The sequence below is a fragment of the Chiloscyllium plagiosum genome, chromosome 13, assembly GCF_004010195.1.
Source record: "Chiloscyllium plagiosum isolate BGI_BamShark_2017 chromosome 13, ASM401019v2, whole genome shotgun sequence".
Classification (NCBI taxonomy): Eukaryota; Metazoa; Chordata; class Chondrichthyes; order Orectolobiformes; family Hemiscylliidae; genus Chiloscyllium; species Chiloscyllium plagiosum.
The window spans coordinates 21497499-21515194 of record NC_057722.1 but is presented as its reverse complement, the minus strand read 5'-3'; the positions used below and the strand labels follow the sequence as shown (position 1 = coordinate 21515194).

General features: G+C 41.0%; 1 protein-coding gene across 1 annotated transcript in view; it reads left to right on the top strand.

Moving 5' to 3' along the window:
• The window catches only part of clstn2a (calsyntenin 2a), a 543177-nt gene that overhangs the window by 380283 nt on the left and 145198 nt on the right, over positions 1 to 17696 (top strand). Inside the window, exon 5 of the mRNA XM_043702948.1 lies at positions 15621 to 15816. Within this exon, the coding sequence (XP_043558883.1) occupies positions 15621 to 15816 (196 nt within the window). The remainder of the gene's footprint in view (positions 1 to 15620; positions 15817 to 17696) is intronic.

Below are 17696 nucleotides of genomic sequence, written 5' to 3'. Positions count from 1 at the left end.
GCCCCCTGGCTTGGCACCTAGAGGCCATATTCATCCATCAGTCAGAATTCAGCATTGGTGGAGGGTGGGTTTGCTGTCTGGAATTTTCTACGACGTGGAGGACTGGGTTGGACAAAGTTAAAATCATACAACACGAGGTTACAGTCCAACAGGTTTATTTGAAAGTACAAGCTTTCAGAGCACTGCTTCTTCATCAGGAATATTCCAGACTTGCTAGGCCCTGATATCATCTAATTGGCTACGCACCACCCACATCCCTCCCTGCCTGTCCGAAACAATCTCCTTTAAAGTATGCCCAAGAAAGGCCTGTGCCAGGAACCCATCAGGAGCACAGAATTCACCTCTGAGCCACCTTCCTTGGCTCTGTGGCAATCCTGCTTATTCTGTGCCAACTCCGAGGCATTTCCATCTGTATGCTTAAATACATTGTGAATTGCTTTCCCAGCATAGGATACAAGATAGCGATAGAATAGGTTAAATTGGTATGTGATGTGGACTCTATTCAAAATATTCTCTTGTGGTTCACATCGCTTCAAGGTAGATTGGAAACGAGAACTTAAAAGAATCTGAAGCTGCTTTCATCAGGACAGTTCAGCTGTGTTAACTGAACACGATTTGCTTAAGTGTCTGGTACCTCAGCAAGATTAGAATTGATACAGGAGTCTTGTTTAAGTGAACAGGAATAGGCAGATCTATTCAAAGGAAGAAACCAATTTCAAAAGAAATGCTAACCTTCCCTAAATAGGGCTGGTGGTATGTCAGTTTCAACTTGCCAAACCAGCATCACGATTAATTTTCAATCTGCAATGGCTGGTTGGACCGAAAATCGTTAATAAAGAAGGAAGAGCAGAAAACAATTTGAATGTAACCCTGTCACAGCTGAACTGCACCTGACTAGCTGAATAAAAGTATCAAGTGTATCAAAGTGTATTGCTGCATCCTCTAGTAGTAGTTTGCCATTTTTTTTGTCTTTGCTATGGGAGACATAAATAAACATTGATTGTTTAACATGCTGGACACCGTTGTGCCAATTTTAATGGCATTTTAAAACTGCTCAGGCATGGAAGCATACTTGACTAGTCAGCTTCTAGGAGTGCCAAAATAATTCAGCATCCTGCATCACCACACTGCATCATAAAAGTTAGGTCTGTGCCTGCATCTCCTTAAATAAACTATGATGCATTAAGGAAACATGAAATCCAACTGCTTCACCAGCTGTAGATAGGAAAGTCAGAGCCTTATCTCTTGTGCCCAGAAACCCCATGAAACTTGAAACTGGTCTACAGTCCATGTGTTGTTCTTGAAGGGGCAAGTGAATGTGCACAGATTTCCACAAAAAAGTAGTAAATAGATTGTGGTGGTCACAGGTAAATTTAGATTTGTGGTAACTGTAATTGCATCAAGGGAGTTGGATAGAAAATTAGTCTTGATGTGCTTCTGCCTGGACAAAGCTATTGTGGAATTCTGCAGGATTGGATAAACGTAGATACTTTTGTTCTACTGTAACGCTAACCCAGTGCCTTACTGATGGGAAATTGACAATGGAGGAAATGAGCCGCTACAAGTTTCAGATGCTGACAACAGTGACTAGCAAAGGAGTTCAAATCTGCATAAGTGAAGATAAACTTAAAAGTGTTTTGGAATATGATTAAGCCATTCTGAATTTGTGTCTTTGCAGTGCTGAAGGCAGTACCTATGACATTCTAGCATTGTTTCAGTAGCACTATCAAGAAGAGTGAAGTTTAACATTATTCCACCAACATTCGTGAAATCAGGAGCACTATTTAAACATTAAATCTCATGGGAGTCGGGAACATGATCTCATTTGGGGCTCTCACAAAATAGATTAATTGATTGTGGACATCAAAGGACACAGATCTTTTGGGGGTTGTGGTGGCATAGTGATAATATTGAACCAGTAATCCAGACCGTCTGGATAATGAAGATTCTGGAGACAGAATTGGAATCCCACCATAGCAAACTGAAATTTGAATTCAAATGAAAAAGTTGGGAATTAAAAGCTAGCTTCATGGTAACCATGTAAACATTGGCAATTATCATAAAAAACACATCTAATTGACTCATGCCCTTTATGGAAGGAGATCTGTTCTCCTTACCTGGCCTGGCTTTCATGTTACTCTGGACAGACAGCAATGTGGTTGACTCTTAAGACGTCTCTGAATTAATGGGGTATTCTGTTCAAGAGTAAATTAGAGATAGATAATAAATGCTAGCCCAGTCAGTGATGCCCACATCCAATCCAATGAATTAAAGAAAAATTAGGTTTCAATGATCTCTGATCTAATTGAATAGCAAATCCTACATTGACGGAGTTGAGTGGTCCTTTCTTATTGGCTCACACATTGGGCATATTCAATGGTTGTATCACCAAAAATAATGATTTTGGAGCAATTTCTTGCCCAATCTTTGTCCAAAATCAGGCAAGTATTTGATATCTTGGATTAGTAAAGCTTCTTCAAACAACAAGTAAAGCAAGTAACACAACAAAATTAACATTTGTATTGCCAATATGCTCATCAAGATGATACCTTTTTCTTAAAACACCAACAAGAAACTGTAAATGTATTTACTCAGATGCTTTATTCTTTGACTAAGAAATAATTGTGTATAAATTATTGCTAAATCTAAGAGCTGAAAGTTCGTGAAGCTGATTCTCAGAGCCACTGATAGGTAATTATTTGTTAATTGTAAACTGACTTTCCCTCCTCCTTTGTACTAATCTATCCTAGAGCCATCTATTAAATATTACTACAGAAGTTATGTTATATTTAATTTAAATGGTAGGATTTATCTGAATATGCTGGCAAATATTGGAAACAGCAATTCTGTAGGCATCTGAAAGAGAACAGGGAGAACAGCTAATATTTTGAGTATAATCCAATTCTTCTGTACATTCCAATTATTCTCTGTATCAGTTTTTATATCAAATTTGTAGCTATTGGTGGTTGTTTCGACCAAACACATGGTTTATGTTGCGTCAATCTGGAATATTTGTATTAAATTATATTGAGCGTTTATGTAAATGTGATGGGTTGATATTTTTAAGGTTCAATCATGTGATATAATCATGTTGTTATTGACCATTTTGGGGAGGAAACAGCTTAGTCTAAGCTTGATACCTGTAGGGTAAACATCTCCTTAGTAAACCTTTGGCTGTTTAACACTTTGGCCTCCTGTTCCTTCTTGGAACTTAACAGGTTATGTAAGAACCATGGGCTGAATTTTTCCTCTGAAAAAACACAGTACAAAACTGTTTTTTGGCCCTAAACTGATCCTGAGGAAGCCGGTTTGGCATTGGGATTTTAACAAAGGTGTCACCTTAATTGTTATGGAGTCAGGTTCTCTAACTAATTAAGAGGAATGGGCATTCTCTCAAAGTTAGATAGCTAATCAGTGGCCTCCTATTTTGAGAGGTGCAGCAGGCTGTGATGTAGGAGCTATGGATCAGATCAAACCCCCTTCAAATATACCAAGGAAATAACGTAAACCCTGTTTTTTTATTTAAAGGCAAAAAGCGAGTGTAAAGTACTGTGTTCCAGATGTAATTCAATTGTTACACTACTCAGCTTTAAGCAGAACACACTTGATTCTTACTTTACAGTTAAAATACAAATAAAGGAAGAATTAATCTATTTTTAACTCTATTGGAAAACGTAACAGAATAATCGATTATTTAACCAATAAACAGCAACTGTACCAATAAAGTAGCATCCCATAAACATACCCTTGGCAAAGGCAAATTCAGTGAAACAAATTGTCTCACATGCGATTCTGGCAGCAGAGTGAGAACTTAAGCTTTTAGCTGTAACAGAGAGAAAGATGTAGCAGCTTTGACAAATACCTTCAAAAAACTCCAACAATTACTGAAAGCTAAACTAAAGCCTTGATTCTGTGGGAGCTGGACTCCACACATTCATGCTGTTTTTGTTATGCCAACTTAAAAAAAACACCAAGGCCTCACAAGGTGTTTACCTTATTGGCTTGGAACAGAACACTTGACCTCTCTTGTTAAAAAAAAGGACAAAATACGCCTCTTAAAGTCATAGTATTATCACACAGACAAGTAAAATCTTAGGCTCCTCGACACTACAGTTATACGTTCTGCTGTGAAAACAGTAGGTGACTAACTGACATCCCATTTCATGGTATTTCCTGTGCTCCATTATTTTCAGATGAGACTATAAACTGATGCCTGTTCACTCCACCACCCCTGATGAAGGGCTTTTGCCTGAAACGTTGTTTTTCCTGCTCTTTGGATGCTGCCTGACCTGCTGTGCTTTTCCAGCACCACTCTAATCTTGACTCTAATCTCCAGCATCTGCAGTACCCATGTTCGCCCACTCCACCACCTACCCTACCCCCACCCAACATTGAGACAATTGTGAAATATTTCCTGGCAGTTTTTGAATTCTCACAAGGGGTTTCTCTCCATGTCCTGGGCAGCATTTATCTCTCAGTTAATAACATAATAAGCAGTTTATTTTCTCCTTTGCTACTGCTGTTTGTGAAGCTTCGCTCTGTGAAAATAGCCTGACACATTTACTTTATGTGACAGCAATGACTGCATTTCACAAGTCGGTAATTGACTGTGCAGTCCTTTGGGGGGCATGCTGGGCCGTAAAGGTGCTATATTAATGCAACTTTGTTCGCGTGTCAGCCTATTGTGAGAAGAGTAGATTGAATATGCAATTATTTTTCTGCAGCAAGCTGACTCGTAATTACAACATTTGAGTTATTTTCCCAAAGCGTGTGACACATTGTCCCAGTTTCCACTTAGACAATGTTTTAGTGTGACACACCAAATTAATGTTCAAAGCCTGTACAAGTATAAATAAGTCACAATCCTTTAGTCCTAACAAATGAAGAAGTTTGAACAGATTGTAGATCATTTTACACCAATGTCTCATTCTAAGGATCCTACAGAATGGCCCAATAATACTAACTCATGTTTGTTACTTTGCTACCAGATTGCTTCAGTGCTTTTCAGCAATTGAGAATGCACAATGAATCAACTGTAGACTCGATGTCAATTCACTAATGTTTGTTCCTAAACTCAGCTGCTGTCAGTTCTCTTGTTTCAAGTGACTCTCAGTGATGGGATCACTTTAAAGTTTGACGTAAGGTGCTAATCTGTGTTGTTTGTGCTTCAGCATGAAGTCATTATTTCCCACTCATCAAAGTAGTCACCTTCCTGTGATGGCAAAAAATATTCAGGAATTTTAAGGCAGCTTGAATTTTACTGTGCTGAGGTAGCATTCGTGACTGTGAGATTGCTCTTTTTAGTAGAAGGAATGCTTGCTTTACTTTGAGAGATAACAGTTCACCGCAGAAAGCACGTAAAGAATCTTATGTTTCAAAGCTGATCGTACCCATCGTATTATGTGTATTTTCCAATAGGGTTTACTGAACACTGGTGAAGAGCTGGAGCCCTTGTTGATTGAGTCCTCTATGTTTGTCTTTATCCACTCCATTTACCTTCCTTCCCTGTCTTTTCCTAACCCAGAATGCCCAAAGTAAACTGATTCTTCCACTGATGTGCTGACTGAGACTAGCTAACTCAACATTCTGGGGACTACCTTTGTATAACTCATGATGGTGACTTGATTATGAGTCGCTGAGTGTTGGAAGATATTGATCCGCAATGTGTAGTTGGTCCAGAATTATTTGAGGTTTCCTGCTGGAGTCATGGGCTGGACCAATTATTTAGAAAGGCATTTTGTTGATCTACAGTTAACTAGTAGAGGGTTTTTTTCTCTTTCAAACTCAATCCTTGGTTGAGGTCTAGTGCTTTGTACACACAGTGTAGGGTGAGTTTCTTCAGGGGCCAACTGACTCCCAATACTGATCGACAAGAAAACTCCAGAACAAGTTGTAATCAGCCACTTCAGAGCTGACTGATGAGCTTGCTAGTGAATCACAGGCCTTTCAACAGTGGCCCTGTCCTACCAGAAGCTCTGGGTCCTAGAGATTTTTTCTGCAGGCAATGAGAAGTGATTTTTCTTTTGGGGCCTTGATGGGAGAGGGAGATTAAGGATATGAATTCAAAGGCTAGGGTATGTGCCCCATCCCTGTCCTCACTTCCTCCTCAGTCCACCCAGTAGGCAGCTTACTCTGATTTTCTACACCAGAAACCAACCACTTTTCTTGCCACTGGAAAAGCAGATCATTGAGCCAATTATTGAGGTCTTTAAGTAGGTGTTAATTGATCACCTTAGGGCTGTCGCAAGACCGTGAGACCAGAAGACCTAGGAGCAGAACTTAGGCCAATCAGCCCATAGAGTCTGTTGTGCCATTCAATTATGGCTGATATGTTTCTCAACCCATTCTCCTGCTTTCTCCTTGTAACACTTAATTCCCTTGATACTCAAGAACTTATCTATCTCTAACTTAAATATACTCAATAACCTGGCCTCCACTGCCTTCTGTGTCAATGATTTCCGTGGATTCAGTGGTTGAAGAAGTTTCTCCTTATCTCTGTTCAAAAAGGTCTTCCCTTTACTCTAAGGCTGTACCCTCAGGTCCTAGTTTCTCCTGCCAATGGAAACCTCTTCCCAACTTCTACTCTGTCCAGGCCATTCAGTATTCTATATACTTCAAATAGATCCCCCTCATCCTTCTAAACTCCATGGAGTAGAGACCCAGAGTCCTCAAATATTCCTCAAATGTTAAGCTTTTCATTCCTGGGACCATTCTCGTGAACCTCCTCTGAACACACTCCAGGGCCAGTACATCCTTCCTGAGATATGGGGCTCAAAGCAGCGCAAAAGATCAGTTCAAAAGATCGCCTATCAATCTTTTTGGCTAGCATTAATTGCGGAGGTGGCGAGCGTAGGCTCAGAACTTCTCTGGTATCAACTCTCCCAATCTATTGCTCTCTTTGGGCAGCACAGTGGTTCAGTGGTTAACACTACTACCTCACAGCACCAGGATCCCAGGTTCAGTTCCAGCCTTGGGCGACTGTCCCTCTGTCTGTGCGGGTTTCCTCTGGGTGCTCCGGTTTCCTCCCACAGTCCAAAGATGTGCAGATCAGATGAAACGGCCATGCTAAATTGCCCATAGGTTATGTGCATTAATCAGAGGGTAAAGGGTTACACTTCGGAGGGTCGGTGTGGACGTGTTGGGCCGAAGGGCCTGTTTCCACACTGTAGGTAATGTAATCTAATCTTGTCACCCTAAATGCCACCACCAGGAGGGGATAGTCACACCAATTGTTAATTTGCTACATTTGGACTGAATTTTTAAATGCAAATGGTGGATGGTGTTGGGTGATTTTAACCTGATTTACCAAGTGGGAAACAATCAGGATTGGGAGCTTGACGGCAACGGAGAATAAAACTAAATGGGTCACAAAAACAGTATATCCCCAAACTCATCAGATTTCTGTTTGGATGGTTTAAAACTGAAGTTCTGGTCCACCAGAAAACTAAACCAATCACGCTGCAAAGAATACTGGAGCTCTCTCCAGAGGGACTCCACTTGGTTGACAGTTATTGAAATATGATTGTTTTACTGCCATGAATTTAATATCTTAATGAGCCAAACTGTAGACTTCCTTAGACTCTGAGTTCATAAAGAAGAAAATGACAAAATGTTTAAAATAACAAAATGTTCAAAATGTCGAGGTGTAAACATTTCTGGGACAACATTTACCTATAAGCTGGGGATGATTTTGTCATGTTTTGAACACTGAATAGGCTTGTTAACTTAGTTCCTCATTTGTTTTTCAATTTAACTTTCTATCCCCATTCCTTCCACCCCTATCTTGAAAGCAATGATTCATGAGCAAGAGTGATGTTGTGTTGGTGCAGATGGCAGTATCAGCCCCTGTTACCTTGCAAAATTTGACCATTTTTCATCTGTGCTCAGTATTGACAGGAACTCGAGCAGTGGGAGGTATCACGTTGAAATCAAATCCATCCATGCATAGTTTCTGCAGTCGGGTCACTAGCTAACAATTGCCATTGGGAAACCTGAGGTTGTTTCACCTAAACAGACTGATTGAAGTTGGCCTAAAATCTGCTGTGAATGTAGCTGCTAATCCATCAAGTCAGCAACTCTCACGTTGTTTTAACCATTGTCTAGAAAGTTTAAACTCAATTCTTAAAAAAATGGTCTTGCTTTCCATATGTGGTAGTACATTCCTTTTTCAGGTATTCTTCATAATGGGAGTTATCCAGAAATGTAAACTTCTTGAATTATTAATCATTGTTCAGCTTTAAAAAAAAAACCCTTGAGCCTTATTCCCCACTTCTCACACTGTTCATTTTAATTAAAAGTGAAGGAAAAAAGAGAATTTAAATAGTTTGCTAGTTGCTTAACTGCTGCAGGGAAGTGTTGTTGTGAACAGAAATTGCTGGAAAAGCTCAGCAGGTCTGAGGAAGGGTCACGGGACCCGAAACACTTACTCTGATTTCTCTCCACAGGTGCTGCCAGACCTGCTGAGCTTTTCCAGCAATTTCTGCTTTAGTTTCTGATTTAGCAGCCGCAGTTGTTTTGGTTTTTATTTAGCTTTGCTGTAAACTTTCCTTCAGATGGTAAGAGCTAAACCCTTTCTAGATTTGACAGTGACTTAGTGGATGTTTAAGGTTCTGAGCAGAGATCTGAAGATTATTCGATTTCCAGGCCAACACTCTCTCCTCAACAAACTTAACCAAAGAAAAGAGTTGGTCATTCATTCATTAAGCAATCACGGAATGCAACTGTTTGCTATGTTTGTCTCAATAAAAGCATTTAATCCACTTGATAAATTTGTGATGTGACAACCCCTTGGAGCCTTTATCAGAGTAATGTGAAGTTGTATATAAATCCATCTCTGTTTAAGATTTCAATAAAAGGAAAATGTTACTCCATATATATATTTATATATATTGTGTAAAATATGGATCTTTCATTTATCAGCTTCTAATAAACAGTCACAGATGCTGGCTTCTAATTGACAGCCTTGGGAATTTAGCTGGCTGCACTGACGATGCGTTTCATTTAGTTTGAGAATGCTCTGATTATTATAAGTTAATGAGACTTCCAACTGTCTGATCCCTTTGCAATCAGATGGTGTAATGTGTTTCAAAGTGACTATCTTTAAAAATAAATTAAGGGAAGATGCATGACATTGAATTCGGAAAACTAAAATAAGTAAAGCAAATAACAAAATACGCTCTGGGGGCTTTGACACCCATTTCTGTCGTCTGCAACTCCTTGGATACAGAGTTGCTATGGCATAAAATGGAAGCAGTGAATTGAATTGAGCATGATTATAATTCAGAGGTGCTGAAAGAGAAGGGTATATTCATTATTGAAAATAACATTATTCCTGGGAAATTTAAATGATGGATTAAACGTATCATGGTAGCAATCTTGTTTAAGGGATTTACTCTTTTATTTGTTCTGATTTTTTCAACACGCTTTCTATGTTCCACCCAGACTTATATGAAAAAATTGGAGAATGTATAAATTGCTGCCTGTGAACCTAATTCATTGTCCATTTGTTGCCATTTTGGCTAGATTAAAATGGAATGGCAGGCATTTGGAGCAGTAAACTGGATGTCATGGTAGAGACAGTGTATCTGTCGCTTGCCTTGTCTCCATTATGTTTTGAGCAGTGGTAGAGGATATGTTGGATGGTCAACTTGTCCATGGGCCAACTAAAGCTCCTGCTTTAAGGATGATCTCCCACCACAGCTGTGATGCAACACAATGAGGAAGGCCAGCATCAAGCGTCCAGCCAGTTAGGTGGGCAGCTGGATGGGCCGGGGAGGCTCTCTCTTCATGGGTCCCATATGCCCATCAGAAGTTCCTTGCACCACTGCCCATCCCACCTCTTTCTATTCCCACCCTAAATCTCCCTTCCCTCCTTGTCCTGACCACCCCAGCCCTCATCACCTCTTTGCTGAGCCCTAGCTCTGAACCTACTTGTATCTGGGCACCTGGGCTCCTTCTTTTCAGAAGGCTGCCTGCGTTTCCAGCATTGGCCATCCGTCCCAATAGTGCCACAAGAAAGTTACTTGCCGTTCGATTTCCTGGCGGTGCTCAGTGCCAGGACTTATCCGAAACATTGGTAAAGGCCTGACTCAGGCTGATTAGTGAACCAGCAGCTGGCAAGGTTGGGCTAACCTCAGCCTTTATACTAGGAGCATACGGGGTCTTGACCCCCGACATAAAACTAACTCTAATACACTAAGAACATGAGAATTAAGAGTAGGTCACTCAGCCCCTCAGGCTGTGTGAGAAAACAATTGCCCACCTGTGAGTTTACATCAACGGCAAGAAGATGGACTTGACATCCCAATCACTAAGATGGATAAGCTCTTGAAGCTGAAGGTCTGTGGGAAGCCATTCAGCAGATTGCCCTGGGAGCAGAGTGAGAGCAGTGCTCCCCAAAATGGAGGCATCCCTTTCTTTATGTTTAAAATAAATAAGAAGGCCTTTGTAGTTTTTAAGCTTTCCAGTTCCACTGCTATCTCTAGCTTCAAACAGCTCAGTTGTCCCCTGCTGCTTGTAGAGATTTGAAGGCAGACTAGAAAATCCCACGTGATCTCCATGAAAAGGCCTTCAGTTATTTAAGTTGTCTCCCTACTGCTTATCAGCAAGAAACCCTGCTGTCCTTTCTCTGAGAAAGTGACCATGGTAGAGCTGGGTTGAAGTGGAGGAACCAGCGCACTGATCAGTGGTACCACATTTTGGTGCCTGCCTGTGATGGGGACTCAAATTCCTGTACATAAAATCAAAGGTTTGAATAACTGTATAGTTGCTTAGTCCTTGCCTTTGGTTTACACTGTTCATTAAACTTCTTGACAATTTTATTTATATCAATCATTGTGATCTTAAAATGTGAAATAGTTTATGGAGTTCTTAAGGCTATAACATAAATAGATCAATCAGCCCAACGGGTTTATCCCTTCCACTAAGTCATCTGAAAATGTATTAAGCTGCAAATTCAATTTAATTAATGTTTTGATGAAATGTTCTTCAGTTTCTCCCATCTGAACATTGTTACCAATATTGCTAACCTGTCAGACATTCACGAGCCGCACAATTAAAATTACTTACAACTCATGAAAAAAAGTTTGAATGGCATGAAATTCAACTTCAAAGAAGCAAAATTGTGTGGTACATCCTACCCAATTTTTTTTCAAATTGTCTAATCTCATGTGGAATCACCTGTTTTCTGCCCTGTTAAATTTGAAATTCACTCCTAATTCTTTTATAAACGCTTATATTTCCACTGGGAGGTGTTAGTTTTGTATTGCAAGCTGTGGTTGTTAGCAATAAAACATATGTTTTTTTTTATCATTTGATCTCTATATATGATTGTGGGGAGGTATTTTGGTGCATTGGGTGTGGTCCCGGCCTCTAAACCATTAGCTCCAAGTTCAAGTTGAATCTTGTGCTAAAGAAGATGAACGGGATGAGGATCAACTTGCAATTGCTCCTAACGCATGTCCGGAGCAGCTGGGAAGATCAGGAGAGATTCCTGGTCAACTTTGTGAGGGAAGGAATGTTAGAACTTCTGTCTTCACTCCTCATAGCTCCTGAGTATAACACACATGCACAAATGCATTTTGCCACACTGACTTGGAGAATCTTATAGCGATTAATGATGTGGATTATGACAAGATTTGTGGCAGAATTGAACTATCTTGATGTCAGGAGCATCTTGTGCTATAATTTATGATTTTGTCAGGTAGAGAGAAGTTTCTCCTAGGCTGTGCTGAGTTGCACTTAATGGGGAACCAACTTGGCTCATTAATTTTCAGTTTCTTATCCTACCTAATATGCTGGATGTCGAGAAATGTTGAATGGAAATCAAAATGGTTACTTTGCAACTTTAGCTTACCGCTTGCTCTATGTTGTTAAGCACTAAACAGCATCTCAGAATGACCCACCTGCACCAGCTGCTGACACCCCACATCCATGGATATTTCCATCCAATATTTGCCAAGTCTTCCTGGTCACCATGGCATCTTTCCAGTGTAGTTGCAAGAAGCATAGACATGCAGAGCACACTGGCAATGGGTATTGAAAGACTGCTGCAAGTATACTTTGCCCACAGGCAGGCACCCAGCTCAGAGATTGGATCAGGTTCCATTTCATGAGTCCTCGCTTGCTCTCTTAGCTCACACTCACTTAACACCTACCTGCATGCTCGCAGCATCTGAGTCTTGCTTTGCCAGACCTGCCAAGCCAGTTCACACCTTGATTCTTTAACCAGAGCCAAAGTCTATTGACAGTATAGGATGAATGAGCTCCTTAGCACAGCCCGCTTGTCATGCTTATCAGGAGGGACCAACACACAGTGGCACACAACAAGCAGTCCCGAGGACAGGACAATAAATCAGGGCATAATAGCTAGGACTGTAGGAGGCCTCTGTGCTTGAGCTGGGTGTAGGACAACTGTGTACAGGCTGCGGGCAGACTGGAGCCAGTAACTCTTCCAGGAGAAGCACTGGAGCCTTTGATTTCTCTCTCTGCCCCTACACACAAAGAGAAGCATTTAGGTTCCAGCTATTCACAACCTTGTCAGTAGTTTGGATGTGAGACCAGTTGTAATATTTCCAAGTTTGCAGATGATACAACACTTGGTGGAAATAAGAGTTATGGAATGGATGTAAAGAGACTTCAAGGGTAAATTAGGAGAAAGTGAGGATTGCAGATGCTGGAGAGTCAGATTCGAAAAGTGTGGTGCTGGAAAGGCACAGTAGGTAAGGCAGCATCTGAGCAGTAGGAGAGTCGATGTTTCAGGCATAAGCCCTTCATCAGGAATGTGGAGGGGCGAAAGGAGGCTGAGACATAAAAATAGGGTGGGGGTAGGGCTGGGGGGAAGGTAGCTTGGAAGGCAATAGGTATAGACAGGTGGGGGATGATGGTGATGGGTAGGAGTGGAGAGTAGACAGGATAAGTGGGAAGGGAGATTGACAGGTAGGACATTTCGAGAGGGCGGTGCCAAGTTGGAGGGTTGGATCTGGGATGAGGTGGAGATGGGGAGATGAGGAAACTGGTGAAATCGACGCTGATTCCGTTTGGTTGGAGGGTCCCAAGGCAGAAGGAGGTGTTCTTCATCAAGGTGTCGGGTGGTAAGGCTTTGGCGGTGGAGGAGGCCCAGGGACTTGCATTTCCTTGGGGGAGTAGGAGGGGGAGTTGAAGTGGTCAGTCACAGTGTAATGGGGTTGGTTGGGTCTTCCCAGTGTAGAGGAGACCACATCAAGGGCAATGGACTCAGTAGATGAGGTGATTGGATGTGCAGGAATATCTCTGCCAGATGTGGAAGGATCCTCTGGGGCCCTGGATGGAGGTGAGGGGGGGGAGGTGTGGACGCAGGATTTACACCTGTTGTGGTGGCAGGGGAAGGTGTGGGGAGTGGAGGATGGGTTGGTGGAGGGGCATAGACCTAATGAGGGAGTCACGGAGGGAATGGTCTCTGCGAATGTTGATAAGGGTGGGGAGGGAAAAATATCTCTGGTGGTGGGTCTGACTGTTAGGGCGGAAATGGTGGAGGATGATGCATTGTATCTGGAGATTGGTGGGATGGAAGGTGAGGACCGGGGGGGTTGCATCCTTGTTGTGGTTGGAGGGAGTGGGGTTCATGGGTGGAGGTGCAGAAAGTGGAGGAGATGCACTGGAGGGCATTGTTGACCACGTGCGAGGGGAAAATGCATCATCCTCTGCATCATCATGCACCTGCCATTTCCACCACCTACAGTCAGAGCCCACTACTATAGAAATATTTTCCTCCCTACCCCTATCTGCGTTCTGCCGAGACCATTCCCACAGCAACTCCCTCCTTCGGTCCACGCACCCCCCTCACCAACCCCCATGTCCACTCCTGGCACCTTCCTTTGCCACCCCAAGAGGTGTAAAACTTGCGCACATACCTCCCCCCCTCACCTCCATTCAAGGCCCCAATGGATCCTTCCACATCTGGCAGAGATTTTCCTGCACACCCAAACATCTCATCAACTGTATCTGTTGCTCTCAATGTGGTCCCCTCTACATTGGGGAGACAGGATGCCAATTCACTAAGCATTTCAGAGAACACCTCTGGGACACACACATCAACAACCCCACCGCCCTGTGGCTGACTACTTCAACTCCGTCTCCCTCCCCCCCGCCAAGCCACCAAGGGCATGCAAGTCCTAGGCCTTTTCCACTGTCAAATCCTAACCACCTGACGCCTGGAGGAAGAGCGCATCATCATCCGACTTGGGACCCTCCAACCACACGGCAGCAATGTCAATTTCATCAGTTTCCTGCCAAAAATAAACAATGAAGAAATGTCATAAACATCCGAAAATATTCTCAACAGAGATCAGAGGCAGGTCTGGCATGTCTTGTAAGAGTCAGCATGTTCAGTAATTATGAGACATAAACCTCAATTATACTGTGATATGTTGTGTCAGTTAACTCCATGCTTAATTTTCAAACTTTAGTGAAGGAGATGTATTCAAAAGCTTCACACTGAATGATGGTTAACATTCAAGTAAATATGCACAAAAGCTACATTTACCAAAATGATATGTGAATCAATTTAAAAAAATAAAAGTAATTAATTATCTAAATTAGAGCCAATGCTGTTAAATCTTGGATGATCAACATTTTTTTTATTGGCTCACTGTGATCTTGAGGAAATATGTTAGAAAATTTGTTCAAATGGTAGTACTGAGTGGGATGTTACAGGTTGGATTAATACTGTTTCTGATTGATATCATTAACACAAATTCAGAAATTCGATGCAAATTTCTCAGCTGACAGCAAGTAATTAGGGGCAAGCAAATTGGAAGAAGCAGATGAGATGAAATGTCATGTGCAAAATTTCATTAAGAAAATAAATGAACAGATTTGGTGCCGACTGTATCCAATCAACAGGGAGCAGCAAAAATAAGCACCAAAATAATATTGAACCTCACCTAAAATGAGAAATCCATCTCAAAGCATAGAGTACTCAGTATAAAGTGCCTTAGTTAGACTGCAACTTGAATATCTTTTATAGTCTGGTTACAAAGAAAAAGAAAACTAAAATAATCTAATAAAGAGGCACAAGATTGATCTTTATGTCACTGTCTAATGAGTGAAAGAACAGGGCTGGAAAATCTTTGGTATCTCTATATATTTGACATAATCTTTCAGATGTTTTGCTATCTTAAAGGTAAAGCCAGAAAGTTATCTCAAACTAAATAGTCAGAATTGAACAAGGCAGATCAAACTAGTGTTGACTTGAAATTCAACTTACTACAAAGAGTAATTATACTTAAAATGGACTCAGTTATAGAAATAAGGGAATAATTAACAAAAACATGTGATTAGAGATGTTGAAATAAGATGGTAATTGATGAAGTAAGATGGTAATAGTCTTTCTCAATTGTAAAAATGTTCTGACTTTATGAATTAGCAGTTTCTACTTATGATTAACTCGTCTGGCAGTAGAAAATGGTCAAATTCTCAATTATTTTTGTTTTTTGAAAACAAACAATTGCAATATGAGAAATAAACCTTTGGCATAATCACAGTTCAAGCTAAGCGTTTTCACTTCTGCCAAGATCATTCACATTTGAGAGTGCCTATAGTATTCATTCTACATAATTCACGCAAACTTTTTTCTATTTCAGGTGAGATTTGTGCTTTTAAGATCCACGGACAGGATGTGCCTTTTGAAGCTGTGGTGTTAAACAGAACATCTGGCCAAGGTCTGATACTTGCAAAAAGTCCAATTGACTGTGAACTTCAGAAAGAGTACACATTCATCATTCAGGCATATGACTGTGGAGCCAGACCTAGTGGAACTTACTGGAAAAAATCACACAAGTGGGTAGCTTGACCCTAACATAGTTTGAATCAATTTGTTACTTGTATGATTCATTGGTAAGAAGATTGATTGTGTATAACTATAGGAAATGGACTGGATTTAAATTAGCCAGATTTTAAGCTGACCTATTCTATTGATTTATTGTACAGTGCATGAATGCCAAATATATTTGATTTCAAAAGACGTTCTGGAAACTTAATAGGTGAAAGCAATTTGGATATAATTATGCTAATTGATTGGTGATTAATGAACAGCACACTTTACACCCATGTATATAGAACTTGTCATTATGTTACAACTATATACACACCTTGAACAGTGTGGATATAGTTGTAAACTAATGTACCTAGACACAGTTCAGATGCCGCACATGTTGTACAGTTATTAAAGGTTTGGATTTCAGAATATTGAGTAACATAAAGTCATTCAGAATCTAAATTTATATTTTTAATAGCAATACACAGGATAAATGGCACAGAAACACACCATGTGGCCCAGGCAGTCAATGCCATTGTTTGCTGTCCACTGAAAGCATTTCTCATGTAAATCTGGCATAACTATCTATACCCTTTGCTTCATTTGTGTGTCTAGTTTGTGGTTAAGGATACCTATACTATTAGCTTCAACCATTCTCTGTGATAACAAGTTTAATGTTCTTATCACATTTTGGGTGACAGTGTTACTTTTGAATTTCCTATTGGATCTCTTGGTGGCTATCTTCTATTGATGGCCTCTTGTTATGCATTTACCACTAAAAGAAACATTCTGTTTCTTTGTGCTCACCACCAAAACCTTTTTGAATTTTAAAGACCTCTCAAGTCACCCTAAAGCACATGTTTCCAAGAGGGGAGAGATCCAGCCTGTAATTCTGCTCCTGATAAGTACACCCACATGTAGAATTGCAGAAGTATTATGTTGCAGAAGGAGACCGTTTGGCTCATTTTGCCTGCACTAGCTCATGAAATGAGCATCATTGCCTCATGCCAATTTCCTGCTTTTTCACCACGTTCTAGCATATTATATTTATCCACATAATCTTTCAATGCTGTCTTCAATACCTACATGGAACCTGCCTCCACCACACTTCCAAGCAGTGCATTCCAAACCCTAATTACTCACAGAGTGAAAATGTTTTTCCTCACTTAACCCTTGCTTCTTTTGCAAATCATTTTATACCTACACCCTCTTGTTCTCGTTCTTTTTATGACCAGGAACAGTTTCTCCCCATTCACTCTATCCAGCCCACTCGTGATTTTGAAATTCTGATTTATTTCTGCCATAGGTAGTGGCACGGTGGCTCAGTGGCTAGCAATGCTGCCTCACAGCGCCAGGACCCGGGTTCAATTCCCGCCTCAGGCAACTGTCTGTATGGAGTTGCACATTCTCCCCGTGTCTGCATGGGTTTCCTTTGGGTACTCCAGTTTCCTCCCACAGTCCAAAGATGTGCAGGTCAGGTAAATTGGCCATGTTGAATTGCCCGTAGAGTTAGGTGCATTAGTCCGGGGTAAATGTAGGGGAATGTATCTGGGTGAGTTGCTCTTCGGAGGGTCGGTGTGGACTTGTTAGGCTGAAGGGCCTGTTTTCACACTGTAGGGAATCTAATCTAATCATAAGCCTTGCAAGTGTTCTGTGCACTCTTTTCAGTGTCCCATCCATTTTATGGTATGGTGACCTGATCCATACACAGTAGTCACAGTAAATGTATAGTTAATAACCAGGAATGCTGAGTGAAAAGTAGTTTCCTATTAAGGACTGCCCATATAGAAAACACTCACTTCTTTGTAATAAAAATCAAAAAAGTTCTAGTGCATTTCAGTACTGATTAAAATAGTGGTATCAACGTTTTGGAGAAACTATTGGAGCTAATACTGTGTACAAA